Below are 20,672 nucleotides of genomic sequence, written 5' to 3'. Positions count from 1 at the left end.
GTAGTGCTGTAATGAACATTGGGTTGCATGTGTCTTTTGGAATTATGGTCTTCTCTGGATATATGCCCAGTAGCAAGATTGTTGGCTCATATGGTAGTTCTATTTTTAGTTTTTAAAGGAACCTTCATACTTCTCTCCATAGTAGCTGTAATCAATTTACATTCCCACAAAAAGTGCAAGAGGGTTCCCTTTTCTCCACACCCTCTCCAGAATTTACTGTTTGTAGATTTTTTAATAATGGCCATTTCAACGGGCATAAGGTGATAGATACCTCATTGTTGTTTTGATTTGAAGTTCTCTCATAATTAGTGATGTTGAGCATCTTTTCATGTGTTTGTTGGCCATCTGTATGTCTTCTTTGAAGAAGTGTCTATTTATGTCTCTGCCTATTTTTTTATTTTATTTTATTTTATTTTTTATATTGAGCTATATGAGCTGTTTGTGTATTTTGGAGATGAATCCATTGACAGCTGCTTCATTTGAAAATACTTTCTCCCATTCTAAGGATTGTCTTGCTTATGGTTTCCTTATGTCTTTTCGTCTTGCTTATGGTTTCCTTTGGTGTGCAAAAGCTTTTAAGTTTAATTACGTCCTATTTGTTTATTTTTGTTTTCATTTTCATTAAATGAAAGGGTGGGTCAAGAAAGATCTTGCTGCTAAACTGATGTACACATATAATTATTCCAGTAAGTTTTGAAAACTTTCTTGCTTCTAGCACAAAATGATGTTTCAGACTCAGCCTAAGTTCCTACTACAAACTTGGAATTAGTAATTTCTCCAAGAAGCCCTGGTCCCTTTTAGTCAAGAATGATATTTAGGAAGTAAAACTCTGTGCATTAGGGGTACTAGTATTTCATTGCTTCTAGGCCTTCTGAAGTCAGAGCTAGGAAAAAAAATACACGATGAACTGCATTTGTCTAATATGTTCTGATTCTGGCTTGTGTATCTGTCCTAACCTTTTTTTTTTTCTTTTTGTCCTAATCTTTTTAACTCTTGATTTTTCTGACATTAAGTTCTTGTCTATTTTTACAATTGTCCTTTCCCTTGCAACTATATCTCTTGTTTATATCATACTTACTATAGCCACTAAAGCATCACTTGCTAAATACTGTGGTGCTACTATTTTTTCCCTGGATTGTATGACACGGCATGACTTTGATCATGAATCTCATTAAACAAAAATGAATGGATACTGCTACTAAATAATGTGTAGCAACACTTACTTGCTGAGCTCTAATTTTATAATACCACAACTCTATTATTTACCTATGAGTAATTGATTAAAAAAAAAGAAAGCAGATTTTCTATATCATCATCAAATTTTATAACCTTCTGAGCGTTAGGGCACTGTGATTGGCACTGGAGATACAAACAAGTCAAAGACAGTCTTTAGAATGAGGAGGGATGGTGTATACAATACAACTGCCACTTACTAAGCCAGAAAATTTGCTAAGGATTTTATATATAGTCTACAATGCTAACAACCCTGTACGGTGTATAGTATGATTCCTGTTGTGTTTTTCATAATCCCTATTTTTTTCCACATGAGAAAAATATGCAATTGCAAACTCTGTATCTCAAGCAACATAATAATCTACAGATACAAAATAAACCCAGAGTCATATAGTACCAAAACCTGAATCCATTTCACTATGTCACGTTGCCTCCTAGAAAAAGTGATGATGAATGAAACATGCCCTGACTTCAGCACAGCTTAAAGTTTTTGTTTTCATTACACACAAACTCCTTTCAGATACTGACTGTACCACTTAGGTGGGAGAAAGGCTTAGCTGAGAGATTCCTCCAGAGGCTTTGTGTCATTCTAACAGGGTATCCCAGAGACTCTATTTTGCTTAATGCCTTTACGATGAAGGAATTAAGATACTTGTTAACACTGACTGTTGATACTCAAGTAGACAAGAACACTGTCACCAATCCTGTTTCATATTAGAATAATAATTCTCATCCTTGGCGATACATTATAATCACCTGCCTTTTAAAAAAAGATGCTGACGTTCAGGTCACAGAGCAGTTAAATGAGAATCTCTGGGGGTGGGACCCAGGAATCAGTATTCAGTGCAAGAACTACCCAGGTGATTCTTGTGCACATCAGAGATGAGAACTACAGCTGTAGAAAACAGGAACAACATTTGCTAAGGGGCTTTGATAAATTTGAGGGTGGGGAAGAGGGGTTTCCAATTCAAAAAAGATGAAATCAAATGAAATGGATAGATACAAGTAACATTTTGAAGTCAGCAACAAGTATGGAAAAGAGGTGTTTCCAAAAATCCAATTAGTCTCTATTCCAAGTCAGTTTGAATAAATAGAAGGGACTGCTAATAGTTTAACCTGGTTCATAAAAATTACAATTCTCACCTGTATGGCTCCAAGAGTGAAAGTGAGTCACTCAGTCATGTCCAAATCTTTGCAACCCCATGGATTATACAGTCCATGGCATTCTCCAGGCCAGAATACTGGTGTGGGTAGCCTTTCCCTTCTCCAGGGGATCTTCCCAACCCAGGGATTGAACCCAGGTCTCCTGCTATTTAAAGTCACACTAATTCCTAGTAGTAACAGCTGTCAATAATTGAGCACCTAGTATGGGCCAAATGCTTTGGTTTCTAAACAACTTTATGAAGTAGGTCTCTATTTTATAGAAGATGATTAAAAGATGGCTTATATTTATTTATAAACACATCATCTGAACCAGTAGCTTCCAACCATGATCCTTGTGGGCCACTGAATTGCTATAAGAGTGCACACAAAGTACAGCCTATAGACTAACTGCATCAAGTCATTAAATGCTGTTGTGATTACAGAATATAAATCCTTCTAGGAATATTATAATTCCCTGTCATTTTTGTTCTTTTTTATCATCCTGCAGATACTAGAATGACATCTATCATCATGTGAGAATACACCATATTTTTTTAATATTAAAAAGGGTCCTTTTTTGTTGAAACTGGAACTCTCAGACATTGCTCATGGAAATGCAAAATGATACATGGTCCTTTGAAAAGCAGTTTGGCAGTTTCTTAAAAAGTTACACATGTCCACACAAAGACTTGTACATGAATCAAGTTCATGTTCATAGCAGCACAATTCATAATAGTCGAAAACTAGATAATCCATCAACTGGTGAAATGATAAACAAGATGCACTACATCCACACATCAGGATACATTTAGCAATAAAAAGGAACTATTGATATATGATATATTGATATACGCTACAATGTAAGTGAACCTCACAAACATTATGCTAAAGAAGTCAGACACACAAAAAACTATGTGTTGTCCAATTCTACTTATACAAAATATCCAAGAAAGACATCAATACAGATCAAAAGCAGATCAATGTTTGTCTGGGGCTGAGGGTGGGGATTAAAAACTGACTGCAAAAGGTCACCAGGGAATCTTTGCAGGGAGGGCAGGAGTATAGAAAATTTTTTAAGGTGGTTCACAGTGATGGTGGCACAATTCTATAAATTTGCTAAAAATAACTGAATTGTACTACTTTATAACTATTCTGAGGCACCTCTTAGAGACCTATGGCTCCTCAGACTATAGTTCGAGAACTACTGATCTAAACTAATGGCTTTCCAATTCATATCTGGTGAGGTTTTTTCCCAACTCATATACTTTTACATGTGTAATCTTATAAGAAGTCTCAATAAACAGATATAGATAAAGGTTGTCTTTTATTAATATTAAATATTTATAAGTTTAACTATATAATATTTATAAACTCATTAAAAATAATTCAGTTCAATTCAGTTCAGTCATTCAGTAGTGTCCGACTCTTTGCAACCCCATGAACTGCAGCACACCAGGCCTCCCTGTCCATCACCAACTCCCGGAGTTTACCCAAACTCATGTCCATTGAGTCAGTGATGCCATCCAACCATCTCCTCCTCTGTCGTCCCCTTCTCCTCCTGCCCTCAATTTTAGGCCTTCTAAAAATAATTTGAAATTGGAGGACAAGGATGATAGTGGTAACTTTACTCAGTATTGATGTATTTGTGGATTTAGCTTAGCTCTGATTTTATTTTTTTAATACAAATTTATTTATTTTAATTGGATAGCCCTGATTTTAAAATACTGAACACAAATTTTTAAATTCACCCAGTGAAGAAGTTACAAATGTCACCAGATTTTGCACAGCTCAGGTTACAACAGCATCATACTATTTAGTTAACAGAGAGGGCACAAAGGCAAGGTGAACTGGAAGCACAACCTGAGGCACCAATGGTCTTTCACCTGTTTAAACTAGCATTCATCTCAAGAGAACATAGGATGTTTTTTGGTAATGGCTCTTCAAAGTGTAACAACTATTTAAAAACACAATCAAATTTGCAGAACCTCTGAAAAACATTTTACCAACATTTTCTGGCCTGGTCCAGCTAGACTAGAGATTATTTTTCAGTTCTAAAAATACATGATAGTACTGTATCACTGTCCTGGACACCAATGAAGAGCAATGGAGAGATGCTATCAGAGTCAAAACAAATATTGCCAGCTTTTCTGCTGATTACATTTACTCACTGGTTACAGATACTTTATTTTTCAAGGCAACAATATTCAGGGACCAGAACTATGGGTCAGGCAGCATGATAACAAAAGAGTGTGTAATTTGCAGTCAATTTTTTTTCTATGCCAGTAAATCCCAACCTATCACCTGCGATCCATGTGGCAGGTATAAAAATTAGAGGCCTCACCCCACACCAGGCAGGGGCAACTCATTTAATTCTGTTTTCATTACTCCAATGCAATATACTAAGCTGCCTACAGGGACCAATGGAATTCAGATTTCAATGTAAAAATAAAAAGGCCCACTGCGACTGTATTAAGTCATATCTAGCAGCATTAAGAAGATCTACTCCCACAGTGACTCATCCGAATCTTGGACCTTGCAATTCCGCAAATTTAGACCTAATATGTTAGAACCTCAAGCTCTCCTCTTTTGAAAAAGATAATTAGAACATGATACTAACAGAATCAACCTGAGGACTCCTGAATCAGGCATGGCTCTCTCTGGGTAAATAATTAAAGAGAGTAAGTGAAGTCGCTCAGTTGTGTCTGTCTCTTTGAGACCCCATGGACTGTAGCCTACCAGGCTTCTCCATCCATGTGATTTTCCAGGCAAGAGTACTGGAGTGGGTTGCCATTTCCTTCTCCAGGGGATCTTCCCAACCCAGGGATCAAACCCGGGTTTCCAGCATTGCAGGCAGACGCTTTACCATCTGAGCCACTAGGGAAGCTCCTAAATAATTAAGAGCAGGTTCAAATAATGTCTTTAACCTACTAAGGAGCAACAGTACCAATCTGGAAAAAGCTGGAAATGCTGTCTTCACAGAAGGGCACTCCAATATGCAAAAGCTACTTTTCTTTTCTAGCTGAAGTGAGCCTCTCAACAAATCCTTCTTTGTCTTCCCAGCACACCCCTGATATAACAAACTGCTGAAAGTGGACTCCAAACCTCTAGATTCACTTTACTCAGTGACTTGGAAGTTAAAGAGTATCCAAAACAATAACATTCAGCAAAAACAACTAAAAAATAAGCCAATAAGATGGAAATAAATGTGAGGTTCTTGTTTCTGACTGACCACCCATTCTTGAAAATATACAAAAACCACTCTTGAATCAGTGGTTAAGCCTTGGGCAATGTCACTAAACTTCTGATGCTCAGTTTCCCCATGTGTCAAACAAAGAATAAATACCACTACTTCCATTCCAGAGTGGTAAAGAGATGAGAGTGCTCTTGCTATGTCACGCTAGTATTTGTTTTCTTACTCCATCTCTCTAGGCCACCTATATTTCACCAGATCAGAAAGCAGAGTTGAGTCAGCTTCTGCTTACATCATTTTGTAACAGACACTTAACTCCCAAGAAATAATTTCCTCCTAAATTGTTCTGGTTGGTTGTATTCCTTTCATAAGCCTTCATAAGAAACACTTATTCAGAATAGGTATTAAATGGAGGAGAACTGGGCTTCCCCGGTGGCTCAGTGGTAAAGAAGCTGCCTATAGTAGATACAGGAGAGTAGGGTTTGATTCTTCAGTCAAGAAGATCCCCTGGAGGAGGGCATGGCTATCCACTCCAGTATTCTTGCCTGGAGAATCCCATGGACAGAGGAGCCTGTCTGAGCCTTTAAAAAGTTTTTTAAAAAGACAAAGAGACTGTTGTAATAATAAAAATAAAGTATTAAATAAGTGTTCTTGAGCAAATAAGTCAACCTAGCCAGGCCTATCTGGTTAATCTTTCATGAATGGTGAACAAAGACTCAAAAAATCTATAAAGTCTTACAAGGATAAATATATCCTTCCCAACTGCTGAAAAAAGGTTTCAGAATTGAGTCAGAAAGGCTACTGAGCTGGCCCTGTAATGACTTCTTGAAGAACTGTCCAGCTTCTCCTTTCCAGCCAATCAAATGGTGATTTGATTCCCCAGAGGAGAAAGAAACCAGAGATCTTTAGCTCCACCCACCAACTGAATTCTCACCTTCACATACATTCAATACCTCCTGCAACTAGCTATTTTTCAAGTTTTTCCCATCTCTCTCCTGTCTCTCCACTGCCCCTCATCTCCCCTGGCCCCCTGGTTCTACTCTCTCCTATACCTCTCCTTCTTCCTCTTCTTTTCTCTAGTGGGAGCATTTACTTCGCACTTCCTGGTAAGGCACGACGGTTCTGACCCGTCTCAGGGCTCCTATAGGAAGCAACTGGGACACAACATAGTGAAATAACTTCACATGCTGCTGTAGCTAAGCCTTTCCCAGAGACCTAAGCACCAAACACTAACCATGCAGACAAGAGCAGTGCTCTCCTGAGATCGTTTGTGCTTAGGGATGAGATCAGAGTAGATGTTCTTTTTTCCTCTGGTAACTACACTCATTTTCAACACATAAGAAGGGCTGAGGTACAATAATAAATTCAGTTCTTAATTTTCAAAAGTAAGTAGATTTAGAGACCAGGGCATGAATAATGTTTCTGCATTTGTAAAAGGTATGTTCTGTATTTAAACTAGATTTCCACCTACTCAACCCTCAAACTCCTTCTCTGCAATGATTTTACAGTCTTGACTTTGGTTAATTAATACTTCCATGACACCACCTTAAAAAGCTACAAAAAAGAACTTTTACTTAATGTGGCAATAATGAGAACAAAATTTAAATATAGATATACATACCTCCTTTCATGTTTAAATAATATGAAGAAATGTATTGATACAGTCAAAAATGTAACATCAATGAAAATCATTTGCTCTAGAAATTTTCCCCCAAGCTTTTCCTTTTAAAGATGGCACTGTTTTAACATTTGAGCTAAAAGCATTAACAGAAATTTATCAGTGAAAGATTTTCTCTAGGTAAAAGAATCATGTACTTTTAAAATTTTATTTATTTATTTATTTTGATGAATCATGTACTTTTAAAGATATGCAAATGATACCACTCTAATGGCAGAAAGTCAAGAGGAACTAAAAAACCTCTTGATGAGGGTGAAAGAGAAGAGAGAAAAAGCTGATTTAAACTCAACATTCAAAAAACTAAGATCTATGGCTGATTCATGTTGAGGTTTGACAGAAAACAACAAAATTCTGTAAAGCAATTATCCTTCAATTAAAAAATAAATAACTTTTTAAAAAAAGAAAAAAAAAACTAAGATTATGGCATCTGGTGTCATCACTTTATGGCTAATAGATGGGGAAAAAGTGGAAACAGTGACTTTATTAAGATCTTAAGCTCCAAAATTACCACGGACAGGGACTGCAGCCGTAAAATTAAAAGACACTTGCTCCTTGCAAGAAAAGCCATGACAAACCTAGACAGCATGTTAAATAGCAGAGACATAACTTTGCCAGCAAACATCTGTATAATCAAAGCTATGGTTTTTCCAGTAGTCATGTATGGATGCGAGAATTGAAATATAAAGAAGGCTAAGTGCTGAAGGACTGATGCTTTTGTGTTTTTTTTTTTTTAATTTGTAATCTCTCTAAAAGATATTTATTAATTACAAAGAACAAAATAGTTACTGATGCTGGATAAACCTGGCAGATACCATCTTAATCAATCAAGTGATCATCACTAGTCATCAGTTCAGTTGCTCAGTTGTGTCTGATGACTCTTTTCGACCCCATGGACTGCAGCGTGCCAGGCTTCCCTGTCCATCACCAACTCCCAAGCTTGCTCAAACTCATGGCCATCAAGTCGGTGATGCCATCCAACCATCTCACTCTCTGAGGTTCCCTTCTCCTCCTGCCTTCAATCTTTCCCAGCATCAGGGTCTTTCCCAGTGAGTCAGTTCTTCGCATCAGGAGGCCAAAGTATTGGAGCTTCAGCTTCAGCTTAGTATGTGTGCTGCCGAAGCGAGCACAGGACTGATGCTTTTGAATTGTAGTGCTGGAGAAGACTCTTGAGAGCCCCTTGGACTGCAAGGAGATCAAACCAGACAATCCTAAAGGAAATCAACCCTGAATATTCATTGGAAAGATTGATGGTGAAACTGAAACTCCAATAATTTGGCTACCTGATGTGAAGAGCCAACTCACTGGAAAAGATCCTGATGCTGGGAAAGATTGAGGGCAGGAGGAGAAGGGGCTAACAGAGGATGAGATGGTTGGATGGCATCACCGACTCAATGGACATGAGTTTGAGCAAACTCCAGGAGATAGTGAAGGACAGGGAAGCCTGGCATGCTGCAGTTCATGGGGTTGCAAAGAGTCCAACACGACTTAGCCACTGAAGAACAAGCGCAACAACAAGAACTATAAGAAACACCAGAAATCATTAAGCAAACCCTTTCGTTTTTAAGGTGAGAAAACTCCCAAGTTAAGTGATTGCCAAAATCTCACAGCTGGCTAATGACAGGCAAGGGTCTTTGCTCCTGACACCTCAAAGCTGAAATTCTTACAGGTGAAGAACACTTCATTTGTTGATATCAGTACAAAGGCAACAAAAATCTGAACTACTCTTACCATATACATGATAGACATTACACAAAAGTTCTGTTTTAACTTGTATAATTTTATTCCACAAATTCTTAACTTGTGACTCACCCTGCTGAGTTGATCCAATAACCTTTGGTTCTGTTCTGATAATTTCTGGACAGTCCATGTTTCTTCTTAATCTGCTTTCTTACTGGCTGACTCTCCAACTCAAACTGAAGCTGTTTCACACCAGTCTCCAGCTCAGACACACGTCCTCCCCTTCTTGGTTCTCAAATCATCTTTCACATTTCTCTTGTTCTAATTGCTGGGTGAAAAGGATTTAATTTAATTTCAGTTCAGTTCAGTTGTTCAGTCATGTCTGACTCTTTGCAACCCCATGGACTGCAGCACGTCAGGCCTCCCTGTCCGTCACCAACTCCCCAAGTTTACTCAAAATCATGTCCATTGAATCGGTGATGCTATCCAACCATCTCATCCTCTGTTGTCCCCTTCTCTTCCTGCCTTCAATCTTTTCCAGCATCAGGGTCTAAAAATTCCAAAGCCTTTTTTTTCTCTTTTCTTTTCCCTTGTCAGTCAAAACAAAACACTCTGCCATATAGGAAAAGTTGCCCATTTCACAACTGCAAAAATATTCCCTTCTTCCAGAGAAGGGAAGGTTGGTTTCACAAACAAAATGCCAGAACCTTTCTCATTATGGAAATTGAAAATCATTTTCTTTCGTTGAAGACATGTACAACGGTGGGTTCCAAATGGAACCCAGAATGTGTGTAACTGCACAGAGAGGATTACCCTGAACTCTATCACCAATCAAACTGACTGATAGGATGTTTCTTTCAGGTTAGCTGTCTCTTTAATCAAATCCCTCAATGAAGGAATTTCAAATCACAAGCATACATTTCTGCAGTAATACTTCTATATAATCATAATCAAATCTCTTTCTAATTTTTGAATCTTTTTAAAGACATCCTTTTATTTCTTGTTGCCTGCCTTCAAGTGAAAACTAAAAAATTCAATCCACGGAGTTGTTTTTTGGCAGTCTACCTATAGGTTTCACAAACCACTTTTCAGAGTGGTATCTCAGGAGTTCATCAACTGGCTTAGCTAATTAACTACAATTAGACAGTTAACTGAACTACAGGGCACTCAGTGGTTTCCTTTTTTTTCCTCTCTGATTTGATATGTCATTGAACTACAAACACACTTCTTATTACAGAAAAGTTTCTGAATCTGTATTCTGACTGTTCAACCAGCAACAGTAATATGGGACCAGACTAGGGTCAATTTCAGACTTTATTCAGGACTGTATTATTCTCTTGTGAGTAAAAAGAAAGCTGCAATCAAATTGGGTAACAATAGTAAATGTATAGGCAGAAAAGGACAAGTTATATGGTTCTCAAAGGTTGCATTTGGCCAACCAATTGCATGTGTGAGGCCGAGAACAGAAAGTACTGTTTAAATACATATAAATATACTGCAGTCCAAATTAAATCCTTAACCAATGGTCACATGATGAGCCCAGGCTCACCTTATTTCTGCAATGGAACCATATTTCCTAATTCTTGAGTATTTGAAGGTTATATGAAGCTCTCTTAAGGCAGCTGTTTCCCTCCAAGTGGGAAGTTAAAACATGGCTACCTGGAGGCCTTAACACAGCTGAAAAGCTTCAGGATAACATGCTGATTAGTGATTTGCTACTTCTCTGAAAACCTGGAACATATTTTAAATGTTTCCCTGCTTTTTAATTACTCTGTATGCAAACATCACTTCAGTGCTGTGTAAAGTAGCCATGGTGGTGGGGGTGGTTTAGTCACTAAGTCATGTCCAACCCTTGCGACTTCATGGACTGTAGCCTGCCAGGCTCTTCTGTCTATGAGACTGCCCAGGTAAGAATACTGGAGTGAGTTGCCATTTCCTTCTACAAGGGATCTTCCCAACATAGGGCTGAACCTGCATCTCTGGTATTGACAGGAGGATTCTTTACTGCTGAGCCACCAGGGAAGCCCCACTGTAAAGTATGCATGAAAGTGAAAGTGTTAGTCCCTTAGTCGTGGACCTATTGCAACCCCATGAACTATAGCCCACCAGGCTCCTCTGTCCATGGGATTTCCCAGGCAAGAATACTGGAGTGGGTTGCTTAGCCATAGGTATGCTCTATTTTAGATGCTGTGAACAGTACATTTCAAGAACGGCCCACAGTGTTTGAAACCCTGCATGGACCCATTTGTTGTGAGCAGCGTCGGAAAGTCAAGTGGATTCAATGAATGACCTTCTCTGATGATCCCAAACGATCCATTCCACCCCCCTTCCAGGCAGTTTTCCGTGAGGTAGTGTAACAGAGCAGGATGGGCACATCCCTCAGCAGGCAGCCGATGCTGGGTCTCATTACTCCACACCCGTTACTAGGCAACAGGTCTTGCTCAGCCATTGGTCTGGTTCCTCAGTGGGCCCTGCCGATAAGCCACAAACTGTCAATGAGCAACCGGTAGTTGTCCTGCTCAGCTACTGGTCAGTGCCACAGTGGACCCTGCCCACAAGTAACAGTCAATGAGGGACCATTAGGTAAGTGATTCAGCTAAGGGTTAGTGGTGCAGAGATCATCAGGTAGATAGTGAAGCAAGAGGCAGATTCAGGCCTTCTCCTGGAGGTCCTCAAGCTCACCCAGCATCCGGCCAGCAGGTGAGCTGGAGGGCCCAGGGAACAGACTGGGGACTACGTCCTGCTCCAGAGCCCTGATTAAGGCCCTCCACCAGCCGTGGCCCAGGCCTTGAGGCAGTAGTGAACCTCTCCCCCATCCCTGTCTCTGTGACCTACTAGCAGTGGCTGACTGTGTGGGTCACAGTCTGTCAGACCTGGTCTCCCCTATTTGGGTGGACTGAGGAGACTGAGGGCCAGTTGGGTTGGATGCCTGGTTCCCTCGGGGATGACAGCTGGGCAGGGTGTGGGAACCTGGCCCTGAGGGAGCTGCCATCTGAGATCTGCCTCCTCTTAGCCAGGACTGGGACCTTGGAGAGTGAAAGTTGTGCCTTGGGACCTTGCTCTTTCTTGTCAGGACAGAGAATAACATTCATCTGGTAGAGATTTATAGGAACATCGCTACCTGACCATGACCTGACCTGAAGAACAAAGGATCAGACACCAGGAAGTTTGCAACAACTAACCAACCCCACCCTCACCTTTTGCTTTTGAAGGGGCTTGCTGAAAGCTTTCAGTAACCTTGGGGTTTTTAGGGTATGAGCCACCCTCTCCTTGTATGAACTTATAATAAACCTTTCTCTGTTTCAAACTCTATAATGTTTTAGTATTGATTGGCCTCACTGTGCCTGGGGCACGTGCACTTGCGATTTGGTAACAGTAGTATGAGGAGGGAAGGCGGGGGATGGATGAGTGAGTGGCTCCCAAACCTACCCAGCGGGCAGGTGCCTCCCCAGGCGTCCCCACTCGGTCTCACTCATCGCCGGAGGGACGTCCTCACCTCCAGCTTATCTGTCGGTTCCCTGTGCATCTGCTCATCCTGCCGACTCCTCTTGGCTCCTCTCCAGCAATGCCTTGCCCCCTCGGGTCGCTAACACCAGATCCTTCTGCCGAATTCTGGGCAGGCGCTGTGGCGGCAGTCCGACCCTCCCTGGGCTTGTCCTGGGGATGCTCCTCGGGTTCGGAAGGCCGTTCCCCGGCCGCCAGCAGCTCCAGTTCCTCCTCTAGCGCCAGTTCCAGCTCCGCGGGGCCCTCGGCAAAGGAGTTGAGGGCGGCGACAGCACGACGGATTGCGACCTCGGCCGCGGCGGGCAGCCAAGCGCAGCAGGCGCTCTTCAGCTTGGCTGGTGTTGATGTGCGGCCGCCAGGCCCAGGCAGGAGGCGGGCGGACTTGGCCCGCGCGGAGCCCTCAGCGGTGCGGCTGGCCGGCCCGCGCCAGGCGGCAGGGTGGAGGGGCCCCGCAGCGCCGGCCAGCCGCGTCCCTCCGCCGATCCCGCGCTCAGGGGGTCGGCGTTTGCTGGGGAGGAGGGGGGTGACAAAGGATGAGGAAGGGGAGACTGAGGGGACAGGAAGCAGGAGGAAGGTTGCGAGGGGGACCGCGGGGTTTTCAGTCGCCCTGTTGCTGCTAGGTGGAGCTGCGGCGGTCGCCCGGGCAACGCTTCGCGGGGCGCTATGCTGTCGCTGCGACGCTCGATGGAGCCGAGCTCCTCGTTCCTTGGCTCGGCGGCAGCAGCAGCGACGGCGGTACCAGGGTGCGCGCAGCACAGCCCCGCGAGCTCCTCTCTGCCTGCCTCAGCTCCTCCAGTTCTCCCGGCCGGCCGCGCCCCCTCTCCCCGCCCCTTGCCGGCGCCTGAGGCGCGCGGGTACCTGTTCACCGCGTCCGCGAGCGATTCGCCGGTTCACGGATTTCCTCAGCCGCGCCCAGGCGACGCTGGCGGCCTGAAGCCCTGCGCGCGCCACCTGTAGAGACCGCTGTTGCCTTCCTAACTGTCTCGGCGCTTCCCGGGTGCGGCCCCGCCCCCGGCCTCGCACCCACCTCTCGGTATGGCCCCGCCCCTAGCACGTTCACTTCGGGGTGTGGCCTCGCGAGCACCTCGGAGCACGGCCCCGCCTCCAGCCTCGTTCTCACCTCTGGGCGCCTCACTCCTATTTTGGGCTTAGGAGTTTCTATGTGTTCAGTGGGGCTCAGTCTTAGGTGGTCTCCAAGGGAACTGAGAACCTTTCTCCAGCCACGACTTTGGGTCTGATTCCCCGTGAGAGTTAAGCAGTCAGGAGAGGGGGCTCTAGAGAGCGATAGAAGAGATGACTTCAGTATCCCAGCATCTTGATGATGACGCAGGAATGCAAGGGATCAGATGCTTTGGAGACCAGCAACCCCGAAAGAAAGGGGTTCTATTTAGAAATAAGGGGGAAAAAACCGCTCACAGGTGGGAAATACGAAGCAAATATTCTGCCCAATAATAACTTCTGTTTATTAGACACTTACTATGTGCTATGTCTTGTTTTAAGTGCTAAATACGCATTATCTTCACAAGAATCTTACAAAGTCAGTACTATCACTCTTCCCATTTTACAGAGAAGGAAACTGAGGGCTTGAGAGTTAGGATCGGATCCAGGCAGACTGACTCCAGGGTTCGCATATATTGTTATTCTCTACTTTCCTCACATATAAATCTTGAGGAAGATAAATGGTAATTGTGAGCAAGATGGCCTGGGTTGATATTCAAGGTGCTATCTGGAAAGCTTCCTGCAATAACCAAACCAAGGACTGAAGAGTCTACTAGGTGATTCCAGTCAGTTCTGGCTTTGACCTCATTGGTGATGCTCTGTCTCCTATCTTCAGAAACAGTCTCATCTGAAGCTAGAATTGGTTCCTTTCCTCTTGGACAACGCATTTTTAAGTTAAATCACACTTTGTTTCTTTTTATCACAATGAGATGGAAATTTAGCTGAAATGAGTCAAATGATTTCTCCTAACTTCTTCTCCTTGTTAAATTCAGAACCTAACAATACTCAGGTATATGCATCACTTTCTACCCTCAGACTGAAGGAGAGAATCCCAAAGGTCCTGAGCCTCAGAGCTGTCTTTGTTCTCTTGTGGACTGAAAAGGAGACAGACAATAGAGGGTTTCCCACATCAATCTGAGAGTAAGCTTTGAGAGTTTACCATGGTACCATTCCAACAAAGCTCTGTTCTGACACTTTTTATTATATTCCCTTGAGCAGAAATCATGGGCCTATGGTGAAACCCAACTACAAATCCCTTTTGTCTTTTTTGATCAGGAAAGGAGAAATTACTCCTAAAAGTAGATTAGGGACAAGAGCAAAATAGAATTCTTAATCAAAAGAGGTTTCAGCGATTTATTTTTCCTTAGTGCAGACTTGTAGCCTATCTTTCCCCCAAGGTCTTTGTCTTGCCTTCCTTAAACTCAGTGGTCCTACTCTATTATGACTTGCCTGGTACTGTGAAAATGAACTATTACAATGCTAATAATAACTCTGATTTCTGAAGATCCTTCCTCACAATGTTCCTTTGCCTAACCTGACTAGGAAGCGATCATTTTCTGCTGCAGGTTTGGCCCCAGGTGCTATTTTCCTGTGAATAGTCAAAGGAGACCAGCCCAAGTTTGGAGAACTATTTAGAACAAATGTTCGTACATTTGTGGTCCCAGAGCCTCTTTACACTCTTAAAAAATAAAGTTCTTAAAAACCTTTAGTTTATATAGGTTTAGATATCAACATTCACTGTATTAAAAATTAAATGTTTTTTAAAAATACTTATAATAAATCTATCATGTGTTAACATAATGTATTTAATGAAAAATAACTAAATATTCCCAAACCAAAAAAAAAGTGAACAAGAGGAAAGGTATTCTTTTTTATTTTGGCAAATCTCTTTAATGTTTAGCTTAACAGCAGAAAATGGACTTTTATATCTGCCTCTCCATTCAATGTAGTGATGTTTTGTTTTGGTTGAAATATGTGAAGAAAATCCCAAGGATTTGGTTGGGAAAATGAGGGAATATTCTCATATTTTATGATTTTATGATTTATGATTTTATGATTGTCAAGGGTATTTTTCTTTGATAATATATTGAAATTCAACAAGAGATAGCTTCTTACAGATTAGTTGCAATGTGGAGTCTAAAACCTGAAGGAAATCCACTCATCTTTCTTCCACAAATGGCTTTTTTACCCATATGTGACTGATTCTTTGTGTGTGTGTGTGTATGTGTGTGTTGATTCTTTGTGTGTGTGTATGTGTGTGTATGTGTGTGTGTGTTGATTCTTTAATAGTATGTATCAGTATTTGGAAAATAATGGTTCACTGAATGATGCAGATCTTCCAAATACTGTTATATGTCTTTATGTATTTCAAAATTCCATTCATTAATATCACCACTGATCTCATCAGAAAAGTCTTTAAGTATTGGCAAGCTATCAAGCTCACTGGAGTTGATATGAGTTTTCCAAAATTCTTATTTTCACTGGAAAGCTCCAATTTTATCATTGGTAACCATAGTTTCTATTGTTTTCCCTGAAGTGACAGTCTTGCTAAGCTCATTTTTGAGAAAATATCTGCCAAATATCCAAATTTGAATACCACAGTCTATCTGTCATTCATTTAAGGAAAATGATGTTCCCTCCAAAACATGATTAGTTCAACCCCTAAGACAAACAGTGGTACAAAGGTTTTATTTCAAAACAACAACGTACTTAGGTATACAAAAGAAGTGCTTTATGGGTACTTCAGTTTCATCACATGAAGTATTAAAAAGATATTTACTTAAGGAATGGGATTTAATAAAAGTAATGTTTCATCAGGCACATTCTTGAATGAAACTAGCTTCTTTCTTCTTGTGAACAAATAGTAGTGAAGAATAACATGTCTATGAGTACACTTTGGTACCACTGCCATGAATCATGCTAAGGTATCAGTAATGTTATCCACACTATTCTCTTCACACCACCAAGACCAACATAGTGAAAAATAAAAATAGTATTATACAATTATACAATATTATATATTATTATGTTTACTAACATGAAATTATGAAATAAAATATGAGATTATGAAATTTACTGTTGTTAATACTGTTAGAATTACTATCAATGCAATTATTATGAAAATAGCGCTTACTTTGCTGACCCTCTGAAAAGGTCTTTAGAACCTGAGGAGTTGATGAGCCATGCTGAGCACTGCTGATTTAGAACCATTCAAGACAAGTCAACCTTAAACTAAGAAGAATGAAAAAGTACCTTCCTACATGGCACTTAGCTGTTGTTGTTCAGTCACTAAGCTGTATCCAACTCTTTGAGACCTCATAGACTATAGCATGCCAGGCTTCCTTGTCCTTCACTGTCTCCTGGAGTTTGCTCAAATTCTTGTCCATTGAGTTAGTGATGTTATCTAACTATCTTATCCTCTTTTTGCCCCTTCTCCTCCTGCCCTCAATCTTTCCCAGCATCAGGGTCTTTTCCAATGAGCTGGCCCTTTGCATTAAGTGGCCAAAGTATTGGAGCTTCAGTTTCAGCATCAGTCCTTCCTAAAAGGTTGATTTCCTTTAGGATTGACTGGTTTGATCTCCTTGCTGTCCAAGGGACTCTCAAGAATCTTCTCCAGCACCATAATTTCAAAGCATCAATTGTTCATCATTCAGTCTTTTTAATGGTCCAGCTCTCATATCCATACATGAATACTGGAAAAACCATAGCATTGACTATACAGACCTTTGTTGGCAAAGTGATGTCTCTGCTTTTTAATATGCTGTCTAGGCTTGTCGGGCTTCCAAGGTGGCACTCGTGGTAAAGAACCCGCCAGCCAATGCAGGAGACATAAGAGAGGTGGAGTTTGATCCCTGGGTTGGGAAGATCCCCTGGAGGAGGGCATGGCAACCCGCTCTAGTATTCTTGCCTGGAGAGTCCCATGGACAGAGGAGCCTGGCTGGCTACAGTCTGTAGGGTCATAAACAGTCAGACACTGAAGCAACCTAGTGCATGCATATATACACTAGGTTTGTTATGGAAATTAGTGCCAGGATTCAAAACACAAAGCAAAGATATGAAGATTTCTTAGAAATATATTATTTAGTTTATTCTGCTTCATGCTAAAATAATAGTGGCTAAAATATATATCATTTCATTCCTTAAATCCTATATGTAACATCTCATTTAATCCCCACAGTAACCTTATGATGCTCGTATATAGCAATAGTATGTACTATGACATAATACTATGATGCTACCTAACTCTAAAGTGCATACATTTGCATCAATATTGATTTGGGTACCTTGATATTTTGGAGACTTTAGGTATGACCCATCTCAACATGGATAGATTTCCACATACGTGCTGTCATGTCTTTAAGGGCAAAGCATGAAATTTTCTTTCTTAGAAATCCTGATAGTTCCAAATATGATAACACTCATTGAATATCCTCAAGTTGTTTATTTTTATTAGCATCTTGGTCTGTGAAAACTGGTAAGTGTAAAAGACAAAATATTTTCCAGAAAATTTGTTTTTGAAAACTCGTTGTTGACGAAACATGAGGAGCTGGCAAAGCATGTGATAAAGCAGTTCCACATTTGGTATTTTCATCCAGCAATTATATGTGTGTATGTTTTTAATTTTATATTTTGTTTATGAACTAGTCATAGGAACATAAAAGTCTCAAAAATTCCTAAAATATTGCCCAAAAACATTTTATATTTTTTGGAGATGAACTGAGTCAACATCACATTTTTGTGAAATGTGATGTGTATACCTCCAGTGATCCTCAATTTGGTTTTTAAGGGAAAAACATTAACTTCTGTGGCTCATGCTCTTTAGCGCATACCTTGCCCTGTCTGGTGTAGGAATGAGCTTTCTCTGCTACCTGTCACTAGCGCCCCAGCTCATCCTGCTGGGACCTCTTTCCCAGCCCCTCCCATCTCTAGGCTCTTACCTTGGCAGCCCCCTCATGCCTTTCCCTTCACCCTTCCAGGGTTCTCTCCTGGACCTCAACCCCACCCTTCACTCCCCTTTCCCCTTCAGTTGTTTTTAAGATAAAAAGAATCTCTTAGGACTTCTCTGGTGGTCCAGTGGTTAAGAATCCGCTTCCCAATGCAGGAGACTCAGATTCAATCCCTAGTTGGGGAACTAAAATCCTGCTAAGCCCGAGCACCGCACCTACTGGGCTCTAGAGTCTGTGAGCCACAGCAAGAGAAGCCCCTGCACCACAACAAAGACCCAGCACAGCCAAAATAAAAATAAAACACAATAAATTTTAAAAAAGATTTCATGTGTTTATGGTAGTTAAAATGATGCCTGGCACATGGTAGGCACAGTGTGGGTGCTTGATAAATCAATAAATACATAAAATAACTGAGCACAGATTTCTCCTCTTAACACCATGATATTTCAAAGCTTTTATGTCTGACTTCTTTTCCTTTAGATGTCTGTTTCCCTTTAAAAGAAAATTTACTATGTTAAAAAAGGGATCAACTAAAAAATAATAAATAATAATATAAGTGGTATTGGATATAGCAAAACCATGATGGTTGTATGCAAAAGACTAAAGTTGGCGGATAGTGGAGTTATTGAGAGTGATGATCTGGGGTTCTTGGATTAGATCTGCCTTTAACCAGCTGTATACACTTGAACAAGGCATTCAGTGTGTTTGAGCTTTGGTTTCCTCATCTGTATGGTACACGGTTGGGCTGGATAAGCCTTTATTCTCTAAATCAGCAGTTCTCAACTGATGCTGATTTTTGCCCGCTGAGGACATTGGGCAATATTTGGAGACATTATGGGTTTTCGCAACTGAGAATGAAGGTTGCTATGGGCATCTAAGTGGTAGAGGTCAGAGATGCTGCTAAATACTCTATAATGCATAGCACAGCCTCCCACAACAAGGATCATCTGTCCCTAAATGCCAGTAGTGACAAGCTTGAGAAACCCTGATGTAAAACAGTAGGCTTCTACAACTTGACAATGGGATTTGTTGCCTGAGAAATGTATGAATGTGTTATACACAAGAGAAGCTGTGATGTGAGTCCAATGGTTCTTGCTCTTAGGAATTCCCATCTGGAAGCCAGCTCATAAAAGAGCCATACACCACTTACACAAACAAACAAATAGATAACAATAACAAAACCCTTCTGTTTCAGGCTGACTGGCTTCCAACATTGACTAACTCACTCCCTCCTCCCCACTCCCTCTTTGAGTGATTTGGCGGTCTCCACTGCTCAAACTCATCAGAAAACAACTGCTAAATTTATGTTCAAGAGTTGGCTATTTTGGGTTCTTCCAAAGCCCAAATCTAGACAGATTTGTGATTCAATTTTCTGTGTTCACATTTTCCTGCTTCTTTTCAATGATCTTGGCCCTAAACTCACTACTGATGTGTTTTGTACATACATCATTCATCTGATGCTATTTTTAGACATTTCCTAGTTTTATTATTTCAAGAATTTGCCAAACATTTGTTTTGTCTTATTCTTTCTGCATCACACTCTTATTTAATCTGTTGGCAGGCAAGTTATTTATATCTATTGATAACTGCTCATAGTAACACTTTTTTTAAATTGGATTATAATTGCTTTACAGTGTTGTGTTAGTCTCTGCTGTACCACAAAATGAATCAGCTATCTGGATACATACATGCACTCCCTCGTGGACCTCCCTCCCATCCCCTGCCCATATCACCCATCTAGGTCATCACAGAGCGCCAAGTTGAGCTTCCTGTGCCTTATAGCAGGTTTCCACTAGTTATCTATTTTACACATGGTAGCACTGGTTTCTTAAGTGAATCTCCCCCATTTTTTCTTTATATTTCTTTGTTAATTTCAGAGTAAACTGATTGAGGAAGTAGTATATCATCCAGTTTCCAGGACACCTGAGAACTTTTGCTGGTGGTTAGGTAACATGCCTTTAGCCTATTTTTCATATTTTGTGTTGTCATTGCTACTACTTCATTTCCTGCTCTTGGTAAAAAGCCTATATGGGCTTCTTGGTGCCTTTCTGTGATAGGAGGACTCGTCATTTTCCGAAGAGTCAAGGTTTAACTGCATGTGTTGCACAGTGTAGTTATGGGTGTATATGTGGGCATGTTAAGTGTTCTGGAAAGATAGATGGAATAATGCACCAGTTAATATTGGTAATTTAATTTATCCTTGACAGTGTCTGGGAGAAATAAGCTCCACTGGTGATTAAATTTTTATGGGAGAATTAATTTTTTTTTTAAATTCTCAAGTTGTAAAGAAGCCTAATGAATT

General features: G+C 40.8%; 1 protein-coding gene across 1 annotated transcript in view; it reads right to left on the bottom strand.

Annotated features, from left to right (window-relative positions):
• LOC133055507 (uncharacterized) overlaps positions 1-20,672 on the bottom strand; it is a 106,644-nt gene that overhangs the window by 14,043 nt on the left and 71,929 nt on the right. Inside the window, exons 3-4 of the mRNA XM_061140697.1 lie at positions 13,292-13,583; positions 12,418-13,203 (exon numbers count right to left, since the gene is read on the bottom strand). Coding sequence (XP_060996680.1) covers positions 12,418-13,203; positions 13,292-13,583 — 1,078 coding nt within the window. The remainder of the gene's footprint in view (positions 1-12,417; positions 13,204-13,291; positions 13,584-20,672) is intronic.

Source organism: Dama dama, chromosome 5 (assembly GCF_033118175.1).
Source record: "Dama dama isolate Ldn47 chromosome 5, ASM3311817v1, whole genome shotgun sequence".
In the NCBI taxonomy this organism is placed as follows: Eukaryota; Metazoa; Chordata; class Mammalia; order Artiodactyla; family Cervidae; genus Dama; species Dama dama.
This window is presented reverse-complemented; position numbering and strand designations above follow the sequence as displayed.